Here is a 25,864-nt window from a genome sequence, read left to right on the forward strand (position 1 = left end):
AGCACATGCTTACCAGTTTACAAAATAGTGACACTTGATAGCTGTTTTTGTATTTATCCCACCATCAATTTGTAGACTATCTTGAAACCATTTGTAAGTAAAAATCTACATTGCTACTCTGTCATGTTACTTGTATTTATAAACCAATGTGAATAAATGGCACCCAGTGTAATAATTGTGCACCTTCCTTTTTGCGAAGATGTTCAACAGCAATATGGAGTGCTTTTGCTGCCCTTTTATGGTCTGGTTGCTCATCCTTCAAAAGTTCAGCATATACTAAATCAGAAATAACAGGACCATCATCATCCTTCATTGACCACATTGTTGCAATAACACCTTGATATCCTACTAAGAGCATCCCACCTGCCAAATGAACAGCCTCATCTGTCAACAGTTTGTCACCTGTAGCTGTCTGACAAGCAGATAGAAAGGCAAATCTGGCTTTGGGAAGATTCATCTTGACAATTTCCCTTAGTTCTAGGTGCTTTCCTTTGTGAAGGATTAAAGCACTCTTGAGTGGATCATCAACTCTTTGCACACCATGGCAGGCAAGATGTATCCAAGTGCAGTCTTGCATTTCTTTTGCAACACTGTCAACAGTTGCCTGGGATCCTCCCAAAGATATAACAGAAAGTCCCTTGGCATGAGTTTGGATTTTTGCAACTTCTTCCTCAGTCTTTGGAAGAGCTGCTTGTCCTTGTGCATTTGCTTGGGATATAGCCAAGATCTTGACAGTTTCTGAAGAAGAAGTTGAGGTGCTGGTAGACAGCAATGCAGACAAAGTTGGTGTGTAGGAAGATATGAAGTAGTTTCTGATGCAGTCTTCATTTTTATTGTATGATCCAGCTGCATGAAGTGGTAGAAATGCAAATGGCCCAGATGGACACCACCAAATGTGTGGTAGCTGGTGGGGTAGCTTTTTCTATTGAATAAAGGTTAGCTAAATAAGTTAAGAGATGCTTCAAAAAAAGAAACTGACCTGAGCTTTCATCTTCTTGATGATTGGCATTGTGACCTGCTCCCAGAGAATTTGTAGAATAGGTGCAAGTGGATCTTGATTTTTAGTTTCCCCACCTGGCAGCAATTCCCTAAATTTTTTATATCCATGGCCAATAGCATGCTTAGCATCTTCCCATATTCCTCTAGATAGCAAACCAGTGTTCAACAGCAGAGAGGCCAGATCTTCTTGAAGTTCCTTAGCTTTGCCAAGAGTAATTGGCAATTTGATATGATCAGTTGGAGCAGTTCTGCTAAGAATCAAAGCATCACACTGCTTTGCTTGAGCATTGATAATTATCACAGTACCAATGCTTGCTGCAGCTTGAAGTTCTTCCACTTTCTTGGGAAGTAGAAAATTTTGGAATTTTGGAATTTTACGGATTGAAAGCACCAATTTTTCCCATTTTTCTGCCAGATCTTCTGGTGATTGAAGTACATGGTCTTTCTTGGGAACCAAATTTAGAGATCCTGCAAGTGCACTTGAAGATGAATCTTCCTCTAAGGCTAATTTCTGAAGCATGGTAGAGAGTCTCTGGAGCTCAGAAGCAAGTTTGGGCTCCTGTTTCTGAAGGTCATGGTTCTGAGTACGCAGTTGAAGAAGCTGAGTCCAAACAATTGATCTTCCTTGCTCTGACCACTCAACTGCCAGTGAAAAGTCTTTTGCATCTGCAGCAGCAGCCACTGCATCACCAACCATAGTTCCAATCTCTCCCAGTCTTCTATGCTGTTCTTTGATGGGTAAAGCAAGTCCTGCAATTCTGGGCAAAAATTGAATTCCACATTTGAAGGCTTTTAGTGGCTGTTTTTTCCTCAGAAAAGTACACTTGGCCCACTCCTTAGCAGCTTGGAGTCTAACAAATAAATTGGCACTTTCACAGTAGGCTGCACTTTTGAAACACAATTTTGCATCTTCAAGATCCGACTTTGCCTCACTTGTTTTTCTCTTCTCTGTGCGAAGTTCATAGCGATAGAAATATGCAGTACCAAGGTTGGCCAAGTAATGAGCCTCTTGGGTGTTGTGCCCTGATTTAGCCACTGCATCTTCTCCTGCCATGATTGCTTCTGTAGCATAAGTAATGCTCCTCAAGCTTTTAGCTTTCTCTGCATAAGCAGAACACCATTGATTTTTGAGCATACAATAAGCTGGGTGATTAATGGATAAACTAGGAATCACTTTGTTGATAGCATCAATTCCTTTGTCAATATCAGAGGCAGAGTTGCGATTTTTTCCCCTCATAACAAGTGATCCGCAAAGTTCACCAAGGACAATATCCATTCCATGAGCAGAAGTAGTACTAACACCTTCAAGATGGAAGATTGCTTGATTGAAACAATCAACAGAATTGTCAATGTCCTCTGTTTCTCTCATACGCTGAAATCTCTGCCTAAACATAGTCCCAAGAGCATGCAAAGCAAGAGCTTTTTTTCTAGGACTCTTGTTGGTGTACAATTGAACAGCTTCCCTACAAGAATCAAGAGCCTTTGAAATATCAGACTGCTGCCCAAAAATCTCAAAGCGCTGTTCAAGAGCCTTGCCAAGAGCAAGCTGAAGCTCTGGTAGATCTGGATGGTCAGCTGGGATATTTTTGATTGCTTCATCATATGCTTTAACAGCCCCCTCCAGGTCTGTAGCATTTCCAAATTCTTGAAAATGGGCATTATACAAGTTGCCTAAGCGACCAGAAGGGCGAAATCTTCCAGGAAAGTGAATTGGAGTCTTGTTCAATGCTGCCTCAAGTTGCTTGATTGCATTAGCCACAGATACATTATTTTCAAACTCCATCAGCAAGTCTTTGAAAGCTCCAAATCTGCCAGACTGTTTGATGCAAGCAATCTGATATTCCAAGATAGAAGTTTTGATTTCCACTTTTCTCATGACATGGTCTCCTTTATGATGATCTTTCTTATGCCAAAGATCCTTCAGCTGCTTTTCAATTCCCAGAGTTTTCTCCATAAGCAATGCCTGAACTTTAAGACCTGCAGTAGTATCTGCAACAAGTTTTTTGTGATGAACAACTTCTTGTTGAATTCGCAAGAGCACCCCAGATGTAAATTCATCAGACTTTTCTGAAATAGCTTGGATGACCTCTTGTGCAGAAGTTTCTGACTGCTTATTATACTTGATTACTTCAGCCCCATAAGCTAGAAATGGCTTAAAGACTGAGGTAGTCACAGCAGGGGCTGCAACAACAAGATTTCTCATAGCCCTAGTTCCAGCTATCTGTTCAAGCATTTCAAGATTAATTCCAGATGCAGAAGAGCCCTCATAGATATAAACCAGGCCAGCTAGTTTGTGATCTCCAAGCACTCTGTAATTGAACTTGTTAAAAAAAAACCCATATGGCTAAATCAAATTACTTACAGAGCTGCAAGGTAACTTGCAATATTATTCAGAGTATCTGCTTCACCTGCATTCCCCTGGAAAGAGGGCATGTTCACAAGTCGGTAGTGTTTTCCACTGAAAGGTACCACAGCTGAAGCCTGTACACTATTGGTACCATCTATTTCAGATCCAGAAAGTAGCTCAATAAACTATGGAAGAATGATTCAGTAGTAGACAAATAACCAATAAAAAGGCATACTGAGGTTGTTGCTGATTGTGAGTCTCCAAAAACACTAAAAGAAGAGTTAATAAATGGCATCCTGATATTAGAATCTGATTTACCTGATAAAGATTTTTGTTGAAGATGAACTCAACACTAATTCCTTCATCTTGGAAAACTTCTCTTCTATATCAGAAGATGCAGCCAAGCCCCAAAGCAGATCTATCTTCTCCATATGAAGCTGAAAAAATCTATCCTGGAAAAGTTGCCTTTCATCTTGGTTATCCTCATCATCCTCATCCTCTAGTTCTTTTTTCCCTATCTCATCCTTTAGCTTAGTGAGAAGATTATTCTGAAGCTTCAGGCTAGTCCCAGACTTTACAATGAGCTTTCCACCCTCAACAACCTCAGTCTGGAGATGTAATGGAACCCAAGAAACATTGAGAAGAGCTTGCAAGATATCTTTAGCAGATTTAGTAGAGCCATCATGCCTAAAGTATTGAGCACCAGCAGTGATAAATTCCCCCAGATAGTTCCTCTTTAGCTGAAGCTCTCTATTGGGATAGCTCTTAATGGTGGTGTGGCTCCACTTTGGAGTAACAAAGACAGTATTCTTAAAGCCAGATTTATCACAGAGCTTAGAGAGAATATCCAGATTAGATTTAGCTGCTCCACCAATGCGAGGGCTGGCCAAAGACAGCAGATAGACAATACCACGAAGACTTTGCCCTCTCATATGGCTGGAACACAATGTTTGAGCCTTTATAATGTTTATCCATAGATAAACCAACTCACAGAGTAGCAACAAGAGCAGCAAGAGTATTTAAAAGGTCAGCATCATTCTGAGTATCAGAAGCTTTGAACTCATTGATTTGAACAAGTTGAATGTTGTAGGCATCGAGTGGGAAAGGGATTGAGAAGTTCATGTGGTTAACCTGGGTGTTGGGCAACGGGACCGAGCCAGAGGCATCTTTGATGAACTGCAGGAACACATGAGAGGCGTAACGAAAGAGTCAAGCGGAGATTTTACCGCTTTTGCCGAGTGTGAATCACCCAGAACACTACAACACGGTTAGCCGGAAAGATGGGTCGTTGTATGCGCTTACGCAATGAAGATATCCTCGAGAGGTTTGTCTGCGTGCGGCTGTAAGAACAAGGTATGAGCGTGGACGAAATGCGCTCACCGTCAAATGCAGTCGGCTTTGGAATGGTCTTTGTGGGTGCCATGATGGTGGATACTAGATAGGAACTGATTGTAACTGAGTTACGTTATGTTGTCTGTGCGTGTGTTTTCGGAAGAAGCCGTATTGTATCTCACGAGTGGCGTTATTTTCCCACCCGCCAAGAGGGATAAACAGCGGTTGTGCTGGCATTGGTTTTCCCCAGCCAACGAACGCTACGCCAACTAGTAGCCCAGCCAAACCACAGCTTCCCTCCCCTTCCCCCTACTTTTTCTATTTCCCCTCTCATAAATCCTCAACGTGAGTATATGCGTCTCTTGCCATCTCCTCTCGCCATTCCACCTTTTAGCCCGCTGTTCGATGCATCGATAACGCTCTCGAGCTCGTTGCGAACAGTGTCGGCCTTTGTTTGTTTGGCCCCTATGAACGCGTCGCGTTGATGATCGGCTACCCACGCTCCAAACTCTGTAGACGCCTCGCTGCCTGTTCTCTACGCTGTTCTCCTCGTCGTCGTCGCTATCTCGCGTCCATCTTTTGTCTCACCTCATCTCTCTCTCATAGTCATGTACTAATCATTTCCATTTCTTTTCTCCTGCAATTCCACAGATGCCGAAGGAGGCCACCAAGCCCAAAGTGAGTGTCTTGGCAATATCGTTAAGCATCGTCGTCGTCGCTGACGTTCAACTCCCCGTTCCAGCGTAAAGCTGCCGAAAAAGCAGATAAGGCTACATCTCGCAAGGGGAAGAAGGATCCCAACAAGCCTAAACGCGCACTCTCTGCGTACATGTTTTTCAGCCAAGATTGGCGTGATAGGATCAAGGCCGAGAACCCTGATGCTGGCTTCGGTGAGGACGGACTCCTCTCAAAAGCCCATGTTTTTTTCTCAGTTTGTTTGCTACCATAGGTGAAGTCGGCAAGCTGCTAGGTGCTAAATGGAAGGAGCTCGACGAAGAAGAGAAGAAGGTCAGTTTCTTTTCATCGTCTTCATCGCGTATCAAACTTACCCGCCCTAGCCGTACGTCGAACAGGCCTCCAAAGACAAGACGAGAGCAGAAGAAGCCAAGGCTGCGTATGATGTGCGTTTCCCCATTTTATTCTTTGCACAACATTGACAAGAATTCCCAGTCGAACAAGAAAAGCGCAAGCGGCGATGAGGAAGAAGACGAGGAGTGAACTCGTTTGTTGTACTTATTTATAATGATGACCTCTTCTTTTACGACCTTTTCCCGCCGACGGCGTATATCCCAAATTTCTGTTGTGTGCGTGTTACCCCTCTCTATACAGTCCATTCGTATCGTAGTATCTTTTGTGCTTCCTTAGTGTCTTTGTAGGCCAATGTGCTTTAAGCAGGGCGGATGTTGTGAGTTGTAGTCGCAATTTATCATTATTGTTGTGTCACCACAAGTGTTACCCCCTTTCTTATACATACTCCAGTACAATGTCCGAAACAGCAGGAGACGTACGATTTGCTCAATCCTCGTCGTCGTCGCGCTCATCGTCAGACAGGCAGTCCCAGCATCACAGCGTGGCAGCTGGACCTCATTTCTCAAATCGTACGTTCACCAACGATGACGGACTAGACGTATGGACAACTGACCACATCAATCACATCAATCTCCAGCATTGCATCCTTCTCGGGCGACCTTTCTTCTTTGACGGCCCCGCCCTTCATCCTCTCTCCAACATCGTTGACAGAGTTCCCGGGTATGTAGCATTGACAGTCATTGCCAGGTATTCTTGTCTGAGACTCTCCACAGCATATTGGTGTGAGCGCCCTGACCTCTTCGCTGCCATTGCAGACGCCAAGGATGGCGAAGACAGAACCCTCGCCGTCCTCAACTGGTTCATTGTCAGTCCTCCTTTCCCTGATTCGTCAAACTGAGCTTATCGATCGTCCAACAGAGCACCTTGAAGGATCAATACACATCTAGAAATGAATCCATGGGATCAGAGAAGAAGTGCGCACGCTTTTGCTAACGATTTTATATTTATCTTGTCACCTCTTAGGCCTCTTAACCCTGTCCTTGGAGAGTATGTACAACGTTGACGTTGTTTTATTCGACCCTCACCTCTCCGCAACACAGGCTTTTCTATGGCAATTGGCCTGACAAGAACGATCGTGGACTCACTGAACTACTTGTCGAGCAAGTCTCCCACCATCCACCCATCACTGCCTACATCATCGAGAACAAGTCTAAAGGGCTGCGTCTCGTGGGCCACAATGCGCAAAAGACCAGTTTCAGCGGTACGTATATTCACAACTTCCCTTCGTTCTGCATATTTATCTTCCACTTCACAGCGGGCTCAATCATCGTCAAACAAATCGGACATGCGGTGCTCACCGTTTCCCTTCCCTCCGGCACTAAAGAGGAATATCTCATCACCCTCCCCCGCCTGCGTATAGATGGGCTCTGGTATGGCTCCCCTTACATCGAGCTCGCAGAGACATCCTACATCATCGGCGGCGGACACGTCTCGCTCATCGAATATAAAGGCAAAGGCTACTTTTCTGGCAAATCCCACTCCTTCAAAGCCACCGTGACGCCGATGCCAGGCATGGGCGGCCAAGGAAAGAAGGAGACCGTGATAGAGGGCACGTGGCACGAGAAGAGCCAGTTTGTTAAAGGTGGGAGTGGAGATTTTCATGATGTACATGCTGTGAAGGAGCAAGTGTCGCCGATTGGGGGTGGGGAGGGTGGGGAGATGGGCGATTTCGAAACGAGGAAGCTTTGGGCGCTCGTGGCGAAGGGGATTAGGGAAGGTGATTTCGAAACGGCGAGTAAGGAGAAGTCACGGATTGAGGTCTGTTCCTTTTCTTGCTTGCTTTGTTGCCTAACTGACTATGTGCTGTTTGTGCTTTAGAATGAACAAAGACAACGAAGGAAGGACGAACAGGCTGCTGGAACGACATGGGAATTGAAACACTTTGCACAGCTAGAAAGTGATCCCGTTTGTACGTTCATCATCCCCCGTTCATGGATCTCGCTTATACATCTCTTAATAGACGAGCGCCTGGGCAAGGTCGCAAAGATTGTACCTCCAACAGAGGATACTTACGTCTTCCAAGAAAATTGGCCTCCTGTTGCATGAATATACAGAAGATATCCTAGAACACTATCTTGATTCTTGACTAGTTTCCGTGCATGGATTATGACATATACACGATATTGACTCGAGCCCATTTATGGGGAGTAATTGCATCTCGTCAGACGTTTATCACAACCAGGTTTGATGAAAACATCGAGTCCATTTACGAGTATTCAGCTGCTTTCTTACACCGATTGTGCTGAAAGGAAGCGCATCTATCGATTTCTTCCAGACCAGATACAATTGCTCTTCCCCGAGCTTTTGTCGTTCCAAGCTACCATCTCACCCCCGGGGTGCGTCCCAATCAGTGCGTAATAACATTACATCGCATATCTTCCTAGCATCGGAAGGTATTTGTATTGTTCAGCGAAAAAACCCATAGACGGGTTAGTCTTGGACGAATCTTCGTTGTACTCAAAATTTAGGGAGAGTCCGGAAGTGGCTTCCTCGGAAAGCAACGTATACCGAGGGTAGAGATATATGTGGCACATGTCAAGTACGGTTTCGAAATCATCCAAAATATTTGAACCCACCAGCCACTCCAGCCCCCATCGATGATGTTCGAGGAAGACCATTTTTTTCCTTGTGATACCCAGGTTTCACCTCCGCCGCCGTTGAGAAAGGATTCAACCTATAAAGCAGCCCAATGAAGTAAAAATAATCAGTAGACAGATTATTTACATACCACAATATCTTTGAATCAGTGTGGTAAAATGGTAGTGACGGACTTTGCATCTTCCTCAAACAAGATCCAAAAACTCTGACCCGCGATTTTGTTTAAATCAAACATCCCAACCCATCCCTCTGAAGGGAAGAGGTAGCGGTATGTTATGTAAAAAGAGAGTGGTAGACAGGCCTAAGACATGTGAGGTGCACCAAACTCGTGAGAATTTCGTATGCCATCATAGTAGCAACAACTTGAACCCAAATTGAACCACTACTGAGGCTTTCCACTGGCTCTCCCACCTCATTGCGGCGCACTGAAGCGTTTCAACATAGCATGTCCGTTTGTCCGTTTTCTGATTTTTTAAATTTTGTTTAGTCTTTGTTTGGCCTCTTCTTCAAGTCCATACTCGATACCGCAGTACACCGAAGTGTATGGGTCAAGAAGGAGTCTCGTCCCCTTTTGGGGAGTGAGACGCCCTAGGCGTGTTTGCCTAATCGACTCACAGATTTCTCCTCATTTCCATCATGACCTCATCATCTGCAGCCCCAGCCAGTGACTTTGCCAACATGCCCCCCCGGGCGGATCTGGAGGAGACATGGACGTTCTTGAAGGGAGGCATCGACCACATCATGACTAACGTCGAGACGGTGCCCCCCGAAGGCTATACGCGTTTATACTCGGCCGTCTATAACTACTGCACATCTAGCAAAACGCCAGGAAACCAAGGCAATCGCAGTGAGTTTTGCGCGTTGTGTGATGTTGATATTGTCGAATCGTAGTCCACAGCTGGCGCTAATATGTCTGGATCCGATCTCTACAGCAAACTCAGCGAATATTTTGTTGTGCATTCTGAAGGAATGCTTGAAGTGTGTTTTGAATAGCTCAAGACAGTTATGATTGGCTGAAAACGCGTGATCCAGAAAACCGAAACTCTGCAAGAGGTCGACCTCCTGCGGTACTACGCCACCGAATGGGACACTTATACTAGAGGGGCTAACTATGTCAACCGTTTATTCGCATTTCTCAATCGACACTGGGTGAAGCGCCAGCAAGACGAGGGAAGGAAGGTTTATCAGGTGTACACGGTGACCGTCACTTTTCCGAAAACCATACAGCATCCTAATAACATCGCAGCTTGCCCTGTCACAATGGAAAACCCATTTCTTCATGCACATACAAAATGACAACGCGAAACTGGCCGGTGCTGTACTTCGTCAAATCACACGGCAAAGGACTGGCGAGGTCGTAGATGATCAGGGTCTGATCAAGCGGGTTGTGGATTCATTCATATCACTTGGCCTTGATAACGCCGATCCTAGTAAGGAATGCCTCAATATATATAAGGACCAGTTCGAAACGGCATTCATCGCTGCCACGGAGCAGTATTACAAGAAGGAATCAGAGGCCTTTCTAGCTGAAAATTCGGTGTTGGACTACCTCAAGAAAGCCGAAGATTGGCTGCGAGAGGAGGAGAATCTTGTTGAGCGTTATCTACACAGCAAGACGCGAAAAGAGCTTGTCAGCAAATGTGAAGCGGTCCTGATTCGCGAGCACTCCGATCTGATATGGAAAAGCTTCCAACCGTTGCTCGACTCCGATAAGGATGAAGATGTGCAACATATGTATACGCTTGTTTCAAGGTTTCAAGAAGGTTTGGAACTTCTCCGGAAAAAGTTCAAAGCTCGCGTCAAACTATCTGGTCTCTCCGCTATCGAGAATGTGGTTAGCCAGGCCGGCGCCGCTGCTGCGAACGCAGAAGTCGACCCCAAAGCATATGTGGCTGCGCTCCTCGAGGTTTACCACAAGAATTCGGAGACTGTAAACATAAGTTTTAAGGGCGAGGCAGGACTCGCTGCAAGTTTGGACAAAGCCTGCCAAGAATTTGTCAATCGGAACGCTGCTACTGGTGGCTCATCGACCAAGTCGCCAGAGCTTATTGCCAAGTACTTGGACATGCTTTTGAGAAAGAACAACAAGATGGCAGAGGAAGACGACCTAGAGGGTGCTTTGAACCATGTCGTACGCTTATATTGTCGTCACGTCTTGATCAGCGGGCTCAACGTGGGGTTTCTCCAGATGATTCTGTTTCAATATCTGGAAGACAAGGATGTGTTCCAGACATTCTATACCACCAAGCTTTCAAAACGGTTGATCCATGGTGTCTCTGCGTCCGACGAGAGCGAGGCCAACATGATTTCGAAGCTCAAAGAGGCTTGCGGTTTCGAGTACACCGACAAGCTCCAACGCATGTTTACGGGTAAATTCTCCACATTCTCTCAAATTTTTGTTTTGACATGGGCTTCAGACATGAGTTTGAGCAAGGATCTTACGGACTCATTCAAGGATTGCATGTCGCAAAACCACGGTGACATGGTCATCACCTTCAGCATCATGGTCTTAGGAACCAATCTATGGCCACTCTATCCACCACCACACGATTTCGTCATCCCCACCGAGATCGTACCCACCTACGACCGATTCCAGAAGTACTACCAGACGAAGCACTCTGGCCGTAAACTCACCTGGTTATGGAACTACTCCAAGAATGAGCTGCGCACGAACTATACGAACCAAAAGTACATCCTGATGACGAGCTCATACCAGATGGCGGTACTATTGCAGTACAACTGGGCCGATACGCTTTCGTTGGATGAGCTGGTCACTGCTACTTCGATTACGAAGGACATCTTGACCCAGGTTCTGGTTGTGTTGGTTAAGGTGAAGATGTTGATCAACGAGGAGAAGGACCAGTACGATCTTAATCACAGTATGCTCCCCGCGCTTCTCTTGAAACTTCGTGGCTTAATTGTTACTTCGTCAACAGACTTCAAGTCGAAGAAGATCCGTGTCAACCTGATTCAGCCAATCAAAGCCGAAGTCAAGACCGAATCTTCGGATGTTTTGAAGGCTGTTAATGAGCACAGAAAATATGTCATTCAAGCTACGATCGTTCGGTACGTCAACTTATTGTCATCTACTTCTAGTGGAAATCTCATAGAGCTCTGTCGTGTAGAATAATGAAGGCAAGGAAAACCATCAAAAGTCAGGCTTTGATCCAGGAAGTCATCTCTCAGATCTCTCAACGCTTTGCGCCAAAGATTCCTGACATCAAGAAAGCGATCGAAATCCTCTTGGAGAAGGAATACATTGAACGAGTCGATGGTTCCAGGGACACGTTCGCATATGTTGCTTGATCTTCCCTTCCTCATCCCCTCTGTTCGTACTCGTGTTCAAATCCGTATTTTGTGCCCCTCTCCCTAACTGCCGATGTCAGTACTTAATGGGCGGTCAAGGTAAGAGAGACTGGACGGGGCACGAGAAGAGCCAGTTTGCTACAGGCGGGAGTGGAGATTTCCATGATGAACATGCTGCGAACGAGGTGTCGCCGATTGGGGGTGGGAAGAACTGGGAGATGGGCGCTCCTTGGGCTCGTGGCGAAGGGAGGGTGATTTCGAGAGGGCGAGTAAGAAGAAGTCACGATTTGAGCACCTGGACAACGTCGCAAAGATTGTACCTCCAGCAGAGGATACTTACGTGGCCTCCCGTTGTGTAAATATACAGAAGATATCCTAGAACACTATCTTGACGAGTTTCTGTGCATGGATGTTATGACAAAGGTGACTCGAGCAAACACTTTATCACAACCAGGTCTGAAAAAAAAAGGGTATTCCATCTGGTTTCTTTACATCAACTGTGCTGGGCATCTATGGCGATTCCTTCCAGACCAAATACAAAAACTCAGTCCCGCGAGACCTATTTAGATCGAACATACCATCCCACCCCTGGGGTAAGCCTACACGCCGTTTACTGCGTAATAACATTACACGCATATCTTCGTAGCATCGGTATCGGAGCCACGTTCAATGTCGAGGTATCGGTATTTTCCGCCAGCACCTTTGGCCAAGTCACTCTTGGACGAATCTGAGTTGTCTTGAACAATTAGTGAGAGTCCGGAAATAGCTTCCTCGTAAAGCAACGTATACCGAGGGTAGAGATAGACGTGGCTGTCAAGTATTAGTTTCAGCAGTTTCGAAATCATCCAAATTATTTAAACCTACGAGCCGCCAAATCCCTCGTTAATGTTGGAAGAAAGATAATTTTTCTCTTCAAGATACCCAGGTGTCACCGCCGCCTCGGTGGGAAAGTATTCAACCTATAAAGTAACTCAGTAAAGTAAAAATAATTGGTAGACAGATCAAATGGGCATACCACAATATCTTTGACGAAACGCTTAATGTTGGGCGGAGGTCCCATTTGTGCATTTTGCTGTTTGCAAGAAGCCAACTCGGACTTGACATTTTCTAATTCCAAGTGGGTGTCAGTTAAAGCTTTTTGGGCCGTTTCCAAGCCCAAGACATTTTCATGAGACTGGCTTGACAGTTTGGATGCCAGCCCTTCCTGTAATTTTCGAGAGACAGCTAGCTCCTCGTTGAGCTGCATCACCTTCGATCGAGCCTCTTCGAGGTCCTCCAATAGTTTTTCTTTAGTCTCTTGGCTATCTTTCAACTCCGCCGTCACTTGTCCATGCATTGAAAATGCACATGTGAGCTCTGATTTCACTCGTGAGTCGAGAGCAACTCGGGCCTCCTCCCATCCTCGTGAAAGTCGTTTCTCTTCATCGGCCCATCGTTCTGCGCTGGCGCGGAGCTTTTTAACTTCCCCCGTGAATTGCAATCGTTCCATTACCTCTTTTTCGTGTGTTTCCTTCAACTTTTCCAGGGCCACAGACAGACTACAAACAACTGCCTTGAGGTCTTCCGTTGTTTTCTCAAGATGATCCCTTCTGTATTCCGCGGTGGAATCGCCGTCCATTAAACTTCTGATCTGAAATTGACACTCCATGAGCTCCTTTTCGTGCATGACTTTCAGCAGATCCAAATCCCCTTTGAATTCGTTACGACGAATAGCTTCCAGCTCGAGAGACTGTCGCTGTAGAAGAGTGAGTATCGATTTTGGAGACCGGACATCACATAGACCACCTTGGCATCTGTCTCTACCTGTTTCCTCCACGTAACCATGGCATTCCGTAAGTCTGAGTTGTTTTGCGCCATTTCCGCTGTCAGATTACGTTGTTTCTCCTCCAATGTCTCCCTCAACTCTCTGTCCCTCGCATTCGCGAGTTTCATGTCCTCTATCTTCATATTCAGCTCGGACACGTCTCTTTTTTGCTGCCGTTTAAGCTCCTGAAGTTCTCTGTAAAGCTCCACAGCAGCAGAAGTCTCTTCTACCGCCTTTCCCTGGGCAAGCTCCTTCTGCATCTCAACAAAAACGGGGTCAAGTGAAAGAAGGTCGATGACAATAGAGAGCGGTTGTTGAAACTCTCGGGTCCTCAGGTTGTTCGTCTTGAGAATATAATCCGTGACGAATAAACTTGGATCCCCCTTCCACCAGTCCCTTGAAAAACTTGTCCTTTGTTTTGAGTTCTGTTTCAGTCTGTATTCCTCCTTCCAGCGACTCGGTCTCATCCCAGAAAGTGGTAACGACAACGACGTTTTTCAGAGGATCATCTCCACAAAGCTTCTTGAACATAGCCATTTGACGTTGCAAAGAACTTCCGATCTTCGGTTCGCAGATATTGTGCAAATACAAGATGCCAGAGAATTTGCGTTTTTCGTCATATCTGCCGGAAGAGATATTAAATTGTCACCACAAATTTAATAAGGGGGGATGTAATCACTTCTTTTTCAGGAATTCACCGATTTCCTTCAAAATGACAAGATCAGACTTCCCCCCACCGTCGCTAGTATAATCATTGAATCCCGGTGTGTCCGCAAGGGTCACAACTAAACCATTGGGGAGTTGGAAATCGTATTCGTTGATCGTACTAGTTTGAGATTCCAAGCTATGTCCAACGTCAGAGGTTTTTTGGCCAGTGATAGCATTGATGAACTTGTATAGCATCAGGCCGTTGCGATAACGAGTCAAGGTTGATCCATACCGACGACTTCCCGGTCCCAGTCGCTCCCATCACCCTATATCGAAACCTTTGCTCAATTTCGGCAACGCGTGAGAGGATGTAACCCACGCTATCAAGCCAGCAGGCCTGTTTTTCAGGCTAGCTTGGTCCATTCCCTCTTGAAGGTTCAGAGAAAGGGTATTCGAAGGTTGTACACGGATGTAGGAAGTATCCTTGTTCGTCGAGGGCGCTTCGAAGGACGCACAATAACTTTGTCTCCGGACCGGGCCAAACGTGTTTCCATGTGGAATTAACACGGTACATATCTAGTTGGAAAGAAGGATCCAAGGACCAAAGGCCCCCGATTAGAACGCCCATGCGAAAGATTGCATGTGACCGTCGATAAGAGATTTGAATACGAGTTGACAGATGGAACTCAACGAGGCAGACGTGTGTTGCCCAACGTTGACCTGCTATCCCACGATAAATTAGCGGTTTAGAATTGGATCCTAATTCTCATACCTTTGGTATGAACAGGCTGGAAGGCGATTACCGACTGATTTGAAGGGATGCGAGATATACCAAGTGGTGGATCGCGATGATGTTATGTAATGGACTCTGCTGCAGATATGTTATCACCAAACTGTTACATCCATGACGAAGAAATTCTCCAACTCCTGGCATTCGGAAGAATCAACTTTCAAACCCAACGCCATTGTTGAAATACAATTGGCGCATCCTTCTCCTTGTATATCATGTCCGCAAGCTCGGAGAGCATTTTTGGGACGGTCTCGGCCTCTTTCACGTCCGAATGTGAACCCTGCTGAACGGCATCTCCCTCACTGGGTGTGAGAAATTCCGAACCCCATCCATCACCATCCTCGGTATCATCGTCGGCTGGCGAAGTTGTCCCCCACTCTATATCGCTCTCAGGTTGGAACACCTCCGTAGAGGGGCTCTGATCTTCCAACGAGGCATCGTAATCCAGCCTTTTCTTTTCCTTCCCTTTTACCGGCGCGGATTTCATGATTAAACATGAGCACAATCCCTCGGGTCGTTCTCGCTGAGATGCTTGAAGAAGATCTGACTTAATCTTCGCCAATTCCAAGCGAGCTTCTTCAAGTTCTGCGGCTAACCTCGCCTGCACAAGCTGGGAAGATAGGAGGTCAGACTTGGAAGACCTCTCCCCTTCCCTTGCTGTAGCGCAGAGGATCTGACACTCCCGAATAAGGTCGGCGAGTGCTTGCTTGGAGGTCTTGCGTAAGTCCGTTAACGACAGGGATAGTCCTGAAACAGTGGTCGAGAGAATTTTGCATGTTTCCGCGAGTTGCGTTTGGTGGGAGATTGAGTTGGCATGGTCGTCCTTCAGTTGTTTAATTTCAGATTGGAAATCGCGAATGTCCTCCGCATGCCTGTCCTTGAGAAGTCCTAGCTCATTTCTCAGATTTGCGATGAGAGTGGTCTCCGAACTGATATCTTGTGGCTAGTAAAAAATCAGTGCAATGCAGCCGGAAGCAGTATGCCTCAGCCTTGCCTTCGCATTCCCCTCCTGCTGCGTTGTTCCTTCTACGAGTCCCACCATAGGTTCGACGTCATCTGCGCCTGGCAGACCACGCGCAAGTTCCTGATTTGCAGTCAACTCGGATGTTTCCTCCCCCTCCCGGGCCCCTGTTCCTTTAGTTACATGACCAGGCTCCTTCGGCATCACAGAAGAAGCGGAACCAAGCGCAGCGAGGTCGAATAGAATGGATGCCAGAGAATCCACTCTCAAATCCGTAAGCGCCTTGTCAGTGGCATCATTTTGCCATCGGACAAACTTGACACCTGCGTCAGAGAATGTTTTGTAGGTGTACTTCTTTCGTAATCTATCCTCATACTCCACTCCCTCTTCAACTGGGACATCATCCCAAAAAGTGGTGATGACAACGATTTTCTTCATCAGATCATGCCCACAGAGGGTATTCATCGCCGTCAAGCAGCGCTGTGAGGGACCTTTGTCTCGTTCGTCTTGTATGTTGTGTAAGTAAAGGAGACCTGACAATTTGCGGCTGTCGCCATATCTATGAACTCTCTTGAGTACCGTCACAGTGGAAAAATGGTGGTATATGCAAACGTTTTAAGGAAGGACTTTAACTTCGTCATAATGCCCAAATCGGATCGTTTGGCGTCACCGGTAGAATCATCAAAACCAGGCGTGTCAAGGAGTATGAAGGGTTGTCCGTTTGATGGGTGAAAGAAATATTCCTTGACCTCGCTTGTTCCAGACTCTGGGCCATTTGCGACATCGGTCTGAATACCAGTGATGGCCTTGATTAACTTGGAAGGGTTATATCGCGGGTAAAGAATGAGTGGGGAAGAGGGATACCGATGATTTTCCAGCACCTGTGGCTCCCATGACGCTAGTAGTGTGGCATGTAAAACCGAACACACCAAGGAGTTCTGCAGCACCTACGCAATCAGAAAGGCAGGTTCCATCTCTTGTATTATGTTTTCCGTCAAATGGAGGAAACCTCGAAATTTGCGTCCAATTTTAAGTAGTGGAGTTTGCGGGGATTCGCTCAAAGTGTGAACTGGGCGACTAAACGTTCACAAGTCGAACTTATAGGCGCCTAGCGACGCGGAGTCCCCAGTAGTGCATGTGGCGTTTGCACCTCATGGCTTCGATTGAGGCCTTCGAGTGGTAAAGGGTTCTTATTGAGCCATAACTGTGGAAAGATCAGAAGGCAGCAGTTGTTTCATCGTTTCAACCTCGTACCGTGCACCAATCAACGAGGTCATCGTGGAAGAAACTGGAAAAATAAACAATTACTACAAATTCTATTCTTACACTGAACATCTTCAACTTCTATCTATGTCCAAATTCCAATCACATCCTTTCCAATGGCCTGATACTAAGCAATCTCAACGCACTCCCCAACACGTCCCGAGTACACTCGTACAAAAACATCTTCGCCCTTGCTTTTTCTAGGTCTTCTTCACCCTTTACAATGACCACATCCCACGCGCTCGAAATCGCATGCGCCAGCCTAAACGCAAAGGTAACCACCCCACTCGGCTCGTGCGTCTTCAGTGCCACTTTCACTACGTCTGGGTATGTGCCCAAGAGGAAGGCAATCTCCCGGGCTTGGGAATAAGAGGATAGAGATGTGGTGTCGATTTGCGATGGCGGGGGGAGAGGGATAAGGTGTGGGTTTTTACGACCTATGGAGGCCAATCGAACATGTGCGTATTGGAGATACGGCCCTGTGTCGCCCTCGAACGACTTCATTCGGTCCCAATTGAATGTGTAGTTGTTGATTCTGTGTTTCAAGCTTTTAAAATTGACCATATAAACAAGGAAATCCGACGCACCGTTTGGCGGCCATATCCTGGATCTTGACACCAGTAATGCCAATCTCCCTGGAAACAGTTTCTGGGTCCTCAACGGCGTTATACTTGTCCTCATTCTTCATCATCTGATCGTGCATGACGCTTGCCGCCTCCTTGATAATCTGGTCGAGGAACACCACAGTACCCTTGCGGGTACTCATGCCCTGCACCAAGCCATAATTGACGTGCACAAGGTTCTTGGCCCATGGGAACTCCATGAGGTCGAGCACTTTGAAGAACTGCGCAAGGTGCAAGTCTTGTTGGGAGGATACGACGTAGATCATCTTATCGAATTTGTATTTCTCGTATCGTTCAATGGCGCCACCGATGTCTCGAGTAAGGTAGATGGAGGTACCATCTATGTTATATCAGTCACGGATAAGGTGATGATAGAGGGGATGCACCTTTCTTTCGGACAACAGCTGATTCGAGTTTGTACTTTTTCAAATCAACAATCTTAGCACCGTTGCTATCCGCAATGAGACCAAGCTCTTCAAGTCTCTTCAGTGCTGTATCCATGGATTCCTTGCCCACCATGCTCTCTCCAGTGTATTCGTCGAAATGGATATTTAGCCGCTCGTACTCCCCCTCATACTTCTTGACACTCAACTCCCTCCATACACGCCAGTTCTTCAGCGCAGACTCGTCACCATCTTCCATACGCTTGAACCACCTTGCAGCTTCAACCTTGACCTCTGGATCAGCCTCCGCATCCTTGTTGACTTTCACGTAGACGTCAAAAAGATGTTTGATCGCGTCCTTCTCGAGCTCCTCTTGTGAACCATATTTTTCATATCCGGTTGCTATCATACCAAACTGAGGTTTAAATCAGCAAGCAAGTTCATAACCAGAACTGTGTAAACGAACCTGAGTTCCCCAATCACCTAGATAGTTGAGAGAGGTGACCTCCCAACCGCAAGCCTTGTAGAGGTTGGCGAGGAAACCACCAATTATGGTGCTCCTCAAGTGACCGACATGGAAGCTCTTTGCGATATTTGGCGACGAGTACTCAATGACGACCTTTTTGCCTTTGCCTGTCAAGTTTGTGCCATATTCCGGTTGTTTTGAGGGGGTGAGATGGGTGAGTGCATGTACTTGGGTTAGGATATCGTGAATCATGCTCTCGGTATTGAGTTTGAAGTGGAGAAATGCTTTGTCGTGGACGATAGTTGATATCCATTCGTCGGGTTGGAACTGGCATATAAGGATTTAGCCAGATTCGAACGGTGGGGGACTCTTATACCCACGTTTTCAATGACTTTGGCCGCGACCTCGTCTACTTTTCCTGGTAGTCTGAACCTCGGCAGCGCAACAGTGAAGTCCTCGCCCTTCTTCCCGTAATCAACGCCGTCATAAGCTTTCTGGAGCGTCAAAGGAAGAGTCTCCGACAGCCTTTTTGCAATGGCTATTCGGTACGCATCCAACACACAACTCGAAGGATCCGTGTCCGGCAGCTGGGGTATTGAAGATGTCATAGTAGGCTTTAGTCGTGCTTGATACACTGCTGGAGGATATCTGAGGGGATTTGCTCGTCGAGAGAAGGAGCGGTATGATACAAATATGTGTCGAAAGGAAAGAAGAAATGCCAGATTGAGGTATTGATAAGATTTTTGACAATTTTTTTTTGCTTGAGTCAGGAAAACGCCGTCACATGTGCAGTAGACGCGTCAATATTCTCGCGTCCAGATCGAAATCATAAAGCAGAATACACTCAAAGTACATGTCTCATATCAATTACAAAATATCTAACACTCAGTGCTATGATCATAGATTATTGGGAAAAGAAAGGATCGACGATCAGCCATAACGGTATTGTGGAGGTTGCACAGGTGTCCCAAACGGAAATGCGGGACCCTGCGGCATTGGGAAAGAGGGCGATTGCTCGGGCGGATATCCGCCCGAGTAATGATCTTGTTGGTAAGGGAAATAAGGAGCAGGGGCATCCGGCCTACGCCTTTGGGCACGAAGGTCCGGATGTACAGGAGGAGGTGTGTGAGATGCGACGGGTTGTTGACGGGAATCAGACCGGAAAGGCGAGTGTGGTCGAAATTCAGTTGTTCTCCTGGGCCGTGGTGAACGTGCAGTTGTCATGCTTGAAATCATATCCGTTAAAGACGGAGGAGACCGAGGAGACGGAACAGTAGATGAACGCTGGGGAGGATGGATGTGGACTTCTTCCTCGACTTCGCCCCCTTCCGATTTATCGTTTACCCCTGGGAGTTTCGCTGTCGCATAGGAACGAGGAGATTCCCAGGGCAAGGGGGACGATGCTCTGGCTTTGACCAGCTCCAAGTTCATCCGTTCTAGAGCACTGAGGGATTCTCGCAGGTCCGACTCTGTCTCCTCACGCCTCTCATGAGCCGCACTCAACTCTGATCTCACTTTCTCCAATGAGAGACGTGCCTCTCTCAATTCTGAAGCTGTACTGTCCTGTGTGTTTTGCAATGCGACGAAATTTCTCTCCGTGTCGGCAAGGGCGGCACGAAGCATGTTGAGCTCTGATAGCGTCTTCGCCTGAGTAGTGGCAGCTATATCTGCACTATCCTCGACACTCGCCAAAGTCGACTTGACTTTATCGAGCTCAGACACAGTCCTTTCTTGTGCTGCCTGGGATGCCTGCAACTGTGATTTCAACTGAGCTATATTCGACCTCGCTTCTGCAAGGTCGTCCAACGTCTTCCCATGTGTCGCCGCGTTCGCGCGGAGTTGGTTACACTGTCGCATCACGTCGATGCGTTCCACCGCCTCCCTTTCATTCGTATCCCGTAGCCTGGTCAGGGACAGAGATAAATCAGACACAGTGGCTTTAAGATCGTCGCAGGTTTTTTCGAGCTGCGTTTTTCTGTAGGCATCTACAGAATTGCCGTCGAGCAAAGATCGAATCTGAAATTGGCATTCTAGGAGTTCCTTTGCATGCAGAGTTTTGAGGAGTTCGATTTCGCTTCTCAGCTCAGCTTGACGGCTGTTCTCCAACTCAAGATCCCTTTGCTGAGTAACTTTAACAAACGCCCCCGTGATCATAGAATGTGAGCGCACCTTGACCGAAGTTTCCTTCTCTTGTTTTAACTGGGCGATAGCGGCGACCCACTCTGACCTACCGGAACGCACTGCCAGGTGTAGTTCATGCTGTCTAGCCTCCCAATCCTTGATTTGGTCTCTCAGAGCCTTGCTTTCGTCCTCCAATGCCTCCCTTGCTGCTCTGTCCTTAAGGTTTTGGGCTTTCATCTCTCCGATTTTCTGGTTCAGATCGATGACATCCTTCTCTTGCTGGACCTTGAGCTGTTGCAGCTCCTTGTACAGCTCCGCACCAGCAGACGTCTGCTCGACAGTCTTTCCCTCAGCAAGCTCCTTCTGCATCTCGACAAATACGGGGTCAAGCGCAACGAGCTCACTGACGATAGAGATTGGCGGCAAGAACTCTGGGCCTGGAACTTCTCCCGGGGGGAACTTGCCATATCGGACAAACTTAGATTTCCCTTCAACTAACCCTTTAAAAAATTTATCATTGGTCTTCAATTGTGTTTCGGCTTTGATACCCTGGACAGGCTCAATCTCGTCCCAGAAGGTTGTGACGACGACGACATTCTTCAGGGAGTCAGGTCCGCATAATTTTTTGAACATCGTCATGTTGCGTTGCGAAGAGCCGCCAACTTTGGGGTCACAGATGTTGTGCAGGTATAAGATGCCGGAGAACTTGCGGTCCTCATCGTACCTAGGCATTTCAAAGTCAGAATTACAAATAATAACAAGGGAATGCTTACTTTTCTTTGAGAAAAGCACCAATTTCTTTCAGAATGACGACGTCAGATTTACCCTCAGAGTCATCGAAACCCGGCGTGTCGACGAGTGTCACATGAAGGCCATTCTTCATCACGAAATCATACTCTTTGATGTCGCTGGTTTGTGATTCCAATTCATGTCCAACGTCCGTGACGTCCTTCCCGACTATGGCGTTGATGATCTTGCATAATGTAAGATGGCAGGCAGAAGTGGCGAGACACTACCTTACCGATGACTTCCCGGTCCCCGTTCCTCCCATGACGCTGTCGACAGCACTTCGGTTAGGCGTCCAATGCGAAGATGTCCGACATACGCTATTAAACCGGCTGGCTTTACTTCCTTGATAACCATTATTGTCGCGCTAGAGTTTTGGAAGAAAAATGTGAAAAAGAAATGGATAAAGTGGTTCTTCCGGGGGGATGTCGTTATTAAAGATCAGGAAATGAGGACGTGCGTGTTTTCTAAACTCGTACAGGCGCTTAATTGAAGGGGCGTTGGTCCTTCCTGCCCTTTCGGATCGACGGGCGCTGTTCAAAGCCACGCCTGCAAGCCACTTGACCTAACACGGGCCGATTGAACAATATGGTGGTTTCAACGTTCCGTCAAAACCTCCGAGAATCAGGAGTGAGATTGGGTGCTAAATGCCCAAAAAGCAACATTGAACGGCGTTATCGATGTTATCTGGTCAATCCAAGTTAGAATACGATCAGCGTTATTTGCTCTGGCTTCACCTCCCACCAGCCAAACGCTGAGAAAGCTCAAAACCATGGCATGAGCGTGGTCTACCACTGCCTTGAGGCAAACAAAGACATTCAGCATAGATCAAAATTTGGGTCGTGGAAGCAACGTGTAACTCCAAAGCTCGACCTCATTCCCGTCCAATACTCCATAAGTGAACCTTTCTGAGGGTAAGAGATTGGTGAGATGACTTGGCTGTAGTGATGTCAAAGTGATGCAGAACACTAAATGCGGGGTTGCAGCGGAGTTGAACCTGAACTTTTCCGATTCCCCACAGCTTGCAGATCCCCTGAGAGATCCCTTGTAAGCGTATTTATGGCAGTCCCTTGCTCGTGCCTTCCCAGAGGCCAACATTGCTACCTTGAAAAGTAAGTTTTGCTTCTCATTATCAATGAGGTCTGAGGCGTTTGACACACGAAGCAGATACATCATTTTACAACTAGCAGTGACCATCGAGAATTTGGGAGACTATGCCTTCGGGGTATTTCCTTATGAACTTGCACGACGAATATGATGCTCACATTTATTGTTATATAGGACCGTACCCCGTCTTTTTGCCCTTATCATAGGCATTAATGTCTATCAGGATGTAACGATTCCCGATCTCAAAGGCGCCGTTCCAGACGCGGAGGCAATCCGCAAATTTCTACTCAATGAGTTGGACGTCCCGGAGTCCCAGATGACAATTCTACTCGATTCTCAAGCAACGAGGAGTGCAATCGTTGGAGCATTCCAACATCTGGCTGATAATTCTGCGATTCAGCGAGGAGATCCAATTTTGATATATTATGCTGGTCATGGCTCATGGGCCACGGCTCCCAAAGATTGGCATACAGAAGACGGCAAGATTCAAATGCTGGTCCCCGTCGACTGTGGGATCAAAGATATACATGGTATCCCTGATAAAACCATAGGGACCTTGATCACGAAAATTGCGGATAAAAAAGGAGATAATATTGTATGTGTTTCATTCCTCAGATGGTGATAAGACACAGAATTACTTTTTCGCAGACCGTCATTTTTGATTGCTGTCATTCGGGCTCTGGTACTCGTGGGGATTCCTCAGTCGTCTCAACGCGCGGCTTCGACTACGAAAAACAGCTTCCCAAAGATCTCGACGCCAAGCTCTTAACAGGGGATGGTAATACGCGGGGGGTCAAGCTGGCTGCAGGTTTTCTAAACCATGGCCTTGAATCACATGTCCTTTTTGCAGCATGCAACTCTAATGAAGTTGCTCGTGAGGCAAAGGGACGTGGCGCCTTTACCACGGCTTTGCTTGCAACATTGGCCACGGTTTGCACCGACAAAATATCTTACACTGATCTTCTTCGTCGGATCGATGCCTTACCGATGTTAGCTAAGTTCTCACATTAGAACACGACGTCCGTCTAACGCGCATTCAGGCAAAACCCGCAGTGCGAAGGAGTGAAACAACATCGTTTCTTATTTGACTCCAAAGCACCTACCCGCCGGCGCACAGTGTACAACGTCAAAACTCAAGACAACGAACTCAAAATCGAAGCAGGGGTTATACACGGCATTACGATTGGTGCGACGTTTGAGCTTTGGGAAAGCCACGAGGCTTACGACAACAAGCTGGAGTGTCTGGGGGCTGTGGATGTCTCTCAAATTGGTCAATTTCATTCTAGCGCATCCCTGCTTTCTCATCCAAAGCGCGACAAAACCCCTACCTTGGCGGTCCAGGTTGGCTGGGGTAAGAAGCAGGTCCTCCGACTGTATGCGCCAGAAGAGGTTTCATGTGTTCGGGAGGCCGTTTTGAAGCAGTCCGCCGTCACTTCTTCTCAGCGTATGGAAATCACATTGTCCGATCTGGGAGCCGCAGAGATCAGTGCGGTGGTTGTGGGAAACAAGATCGCATTCGACACGCATGATCCCAGAGTTATGCAGTACGGGCTTACTCGACTTCCGAAGACCGTCGATCAAGACGTCGACGCGATCCATTCTGTTCTTTGCGGCATAGCCCATTATTCGTACCATCTTCGTCGAACTAACGTAACACCCCCCAAGTTCGATGGGGTACCACTTCGAGAAAAAATCGTTGTAGAGTTCTTTAGACTCCAAGAAGGTGGATTTGGTGAGGACGGGACCCGTCAAATGGTGCCGGGTGCAAATCTCAACGTCCCGGGTGCTGGGATTGATTTGGTTGTTGGCGAGGCCTTGTACGGATTCAAGATCGTCAATAACAGCCCACTGGACCTGTACCCCTACTTCTTTTTCTTCGACAATTGCGATCTTAGCATCTGTGAGACGTTTTCTCAATCATTCAGTCGTCGGTACTAAGTGAAGAAACAGCGTCCTTATATCAGCCCCCTTCCGCTGGTGAGCACACGGTAGACCCTCCCTTAAAGAGGGGACAAGAGCTCCCCATTGGTTACGGCTCAGGGGGACATACCGCTCGTCGGTACACGATCGAAGACCCCACCCAGGATCTAGAAGTCGGGTTCCTGAAACTATTCATCTCAAGTCAATATGTCGATTTCTCTAAGGTTGAACAGAATTCACCGTTTGGAGATGCGTCTCGTGCGATGAAGAAAGCGAAGGTTTCGCCTCCTCGCTTTTGGGATGCCATATTCATTCCCTTGATTCAGCGCAGGCATGCAAAACCTGCAGCCGAGGCTCATGAGGCTGCGTCGCCGCCAGCAGCTGATGGTGCCTCCGACATCCGTCGTGACATCGACCTTTTCAAAGTTCAGCATCAAGAAGACATGCGTAAGCTCAAGTCCGATCTGGAAACGTTGCGGAAGAACAAAGATGCTGCTCGCGAGGCTACTAAACGATTGGAACGAGACTGTCAGCAAATTCAGCAAGACGTCAAGCGCTGTGCACAGGAGCAAGGGGTATTTGAAGAGCAGTTGAGGAGTAATCGGCTAGCTTGGAAGAAGGCGATGGCGGAAATAAATTAAGGCTGGCTCGGCTAGTATTTCTGAAACGCCCAAGAATGTGTTCTGTGAATGGTACGATATGAATGGGAAGAGTTTATGAGGCGGTTCTAGCGACCTATTAAGAGTGAATCATTCGGAAACGGTTTGACAGACGACGAGGTTGACATTGATTGGCCGCATGTAGTTGTACGTGAACACGGAACGGTAGGGAACAATCCGTGAAATCCAGGGTCCAGAGCATCCCAATCTACCCTACACGCCAGGGTCCTGGTTCACTCTTCACGCCTTGAGGCACTGAGTTTATAAGGTGCGGACTTCTATGATCCAACCACACTTCCACAACTACGAGGACATCCCCAACCGTGAACCGACGCTAAACAAGCCACCGTTGTTCGACTTGCATAACCTTATCGCCCAGAGAAACAATGACGCAAACCGTACATAGGGGTACTATGAGCACCAGGAGGCCATCTGCTGGTCAGATCGAGAAAGCCAAAGCGCCACCAAAACAACCCGTAAACGATGAGGAAATTCGTATAATGTGCGTATCATGTTCAATCGCTGAATCCATGCTAAGTCGTAATTCCAGAGTGATGGGGAGGAGCGGAGCAGGAAAGTCCTCCGTATGTGGAATTTAAATTGCAAGACCAGATCCACTCAATACTGAAATTAGTTCATAAACCTTGCGAGTAATTCAACAC

The 25,864-nt window shown here is 46.9% G+C and overlaps 10 protein-coding genes across 10 annotated transcripts; 4 read left to right on the forward strand and 6 right to left on the reverse strand.

The window, feature by feature from the left end:
* Positions 1 to 136: 136 nt before the first annotated feature.
* On the reverse strand, positions 137 to 4,769 carry LACBIDRAFT_319008 (uncharacterized protein; the record flags this gene model as incomplete). Its single annotated transcript, XM_001879992.1, has 9 exons — positions 137 to 922; positions 980 to 3,308; positions 3,362 to 3,531; positions 3,582 to 3,615; positions 3,665 to 4,282; positions 4,338 to 4,522; positions 4,573 to 4,603; positions 4,649 to 4,676; positions 4,727 to 4,769. 9 exons carry the CDS (start codon positions 4,767 to 4,769, stop codon positions 137 to 139), a joined length of 4,224 nt encoding a protein of 1,407 aa, XP_001880027.1.
* Positions 4,770 to 4,926: 157 nt separating this feature from the next.
* On the forward strand, positions 4,927 to 6,120 carry LACBIDRAFT_184303 (uncharacterized protein). The gene is made up of 6 exons (XM_001879741.1): positions 4,927 to 5,023; positions 5,330 to 5,356; positions 5,421 to 5,568; positions 5,628 to 5,686; positions 5,737 to 5,799; positions 5,849 to 6,120. The coding sequence occupies exons 2-6, from the start codon at positions 5,330 to 5,332 to the stop codon at positions 5,894 to 5,896; spliced, it is 345 nt and encodes a 114-aa protein (XP_001879776.1). The 5' UTR covers positions 4,927 to 5,023; the 3' UTR covers positions 5,897 to 6,120.
* A 41-nt stretch (positions 6,121 to 6,161) lies between these two features.
* Positions 6,162 to 7,813, forward strand: LACBIDRAFT_319010 (uncharacterized protein; the record flags this gene model as incomplete). Its single annotated transcript, XM_001879742.1, has 10 exons — positions 6,162 to 6,182; positions 6,230 to 6,276; positions 6,345 to 6,427; positions 6,481 to 6,572; positions 6,626 to 6,681; positions 6,731 to 6,754; positions 6,808 to 6,968; positions 7,023 to 7,525; positions 7,586 to 7,676; positions 7,728 to 7,813. The coding sequence occupies 10 exons, from the start codon at positions 6,162 to 6,164 to the stop codon at positions 7,811 to 7,813; spliced, it is 1,164 nt and encodes a 387-aa protein (XP_001879777.1).
* Positions 7,814 to 8,320: 507 nt separating this feature from the next.
* On the reverse strand, positions 8,321 to 8,545 carry LACBIDRAFT_319011 (uncharacterized protein; the record flags this gene model as incomplete). Its single annotated transcript, XM_001879993.1, has 2 exons — positions 8,321 to 8,441; positions 8,496 to 8,545. The coding sequence occupies 2 exons, from the start codon at positions 8,543 to 8,545 to the stop codon at positions 8,321 to 8,323; spliced, it is 171 nt and encodes a 56-aa protein (XP_001880028.1).
* A 456-nt stretch (positions 8,546 to 9,001) lies between these two features.
* LACBIDRAFT_184453 (uncharacterized protein) lies at positions 9,002 to 12,014 on the forward strand (the record flags this gene model as incomplete). The annotated part of the gene is made up of 8 exons (XM_001879743.1): positions 9,002 to 9,212; positions 9,264 to 9,343; positions 9,398 to 9,562; positions 9,612 to 10,496; positions 10,554 to 10,734; positions 10,783 to 11,244; positions 11,302 to 11,431; positions 11,491 to 12,014. The coding sequence occupies 8 exons, from the start codon at positions 9,002 to 9,004 to the stop codon at positions 11,669 to 11,671; spliced, it is 2,295 nt and encodes a 764-aa protein (XP_001879778.1). The 3' UTR covers positions 11,672 to 12,014.
* Positions 12,015 to 12,297: 283 nt separating this feature from the next.
* Positions 12,298 to 14,378, reverse strand: LACBIDRAFT_319013 (uncharacterized protein; the record flags this gene model as incomplete). The annotated part of the gene is made up of 6 exons (XM_001879994.1): positions 12,298 to 12,481; positions 12,536 to 12,630; positions 12,687 to 13,406; positions 13,457 to 13,805; positions 13,849 to 14,097; positions 14,155 to 14,378. The coding sequence occupies 6 exons, from the start codon at positions 14,376 to 14,378 to the stop codon at positions 12,298 to 12,300; spliced, it is 1,821 nt and encodes a 606-aa protein (XP_001880029.1).
* Positions 14,379 to 15,073: 695 nt separating this feature from the next.
* Positions 15,074 to 16,768, reverse strand: LACBIDRAFT_319014 (uncharacterized protein; the record flags this gene model as incomplete). The annotated part of the gene is made up of 4 exons (XM_001879995.1): positions 15,074 to 15,856; positions 15,908 to 16,433; positions 16,487 to 16,689; positions 16,739 to 16,768. The coding sequence occupies 4 exons, from the start codon at positions 16,766 to 16,768 to the stop codon at positions 15,074 to 15,076; spliced, it is 1,542 nt and encodes a 513-aa protein (XP_001880030.1).
* Positions 16,769 to 17,159: 391 nt separating this feature from the next.
* LACBIDRAFT_184404 (uncharacterized protein) lies at positions 17,160 to 19,305 on the reverse strand. The gene is made up of 5 exons (XM_001879996.1): positions 18,990 to 19,305; positions 18,610 to 18,936; positions 18,147 to 18,558; positions 17,725 to 18,100; positions 17,160 to 17,672 (listed from the first exon to the last, which is right to left on the reverse strand). The coding sequence occupies exons 1-5, from the start codon at positions 19,215 to 19,217 to the stop codon at positions 17,240 to 17,242; spliced, it is 1,776 nt and encodes a 591-aa protein (XP_001880031.1). The 5' UTR covers positions 19,218 to 19,305; the 3' UTR covers positions 17,160 to 17,239.
* Positions 19,306 to 19,539: 234 nt separating this feature from the next.
* LACBIDRAFT_326214 (uncharacterized protein) lies at positions 19,540 to 21,873 on the reverse strand (the record flags this gene model as incomplete). The annotated part of the gene is made up of 3 exons (XM_001879997.1): positions 19,540 to 21,454; positions 21,504 to 21,703; positions 21,859 to 21,873. 3 exons carry the CDS (start codon positions 21,871 to 21,873, stop codon positions 19,540 to 19,542), a joined length of 2,130 nt encoding a protein of 709 aa, XP_001880032.1.
* Positions 21,874 to 22,104: 231 nt separating this feature from the next.
* Positions 22,105 to 25,184, forward strand: LACBIDRAFT_293921 (uncharacterized protein; the record flags this gene model as incomplete). The annotated part of the gene is given in 9 exon segments (XM_001879744.1): positions 22,105 to 22,146; positions 22,264 to 22,414; positions 22,538 to 22,563; positions 22,583 to 22,628; positions 22,830 to 23,218; positions 23,272 to 23,401; positions 23,474 to 23,612; positions 23,664 to 24,523; positions 24,616 to 25,184. 9 exon segments carry the CDS (start codon positions 22,105 to 22,107, stop codon positions 25,182 to 25,184), a joined length of 2,352 nt encoding a protein of 783 aa, XP_001879779.1.
* Positions 25,185 to 25,864: the final 680 nt, after the last annotated feature.

This window comes from Laccaria bicolor, genomic scaffold (assembly GCF_000143565.1).
Source record: "Laccaria bicolor S238N-H82 LACBIscaffold_9 genomic scaffold, whole genome shotgun sequence".
Taxonomy (NCBI): Eukaryota; Fungi; Basidiomycota; class Agaricomycetes; order Agaricales; family Hydnangiaceae; genus Laccaria; species Laccaria bicolor.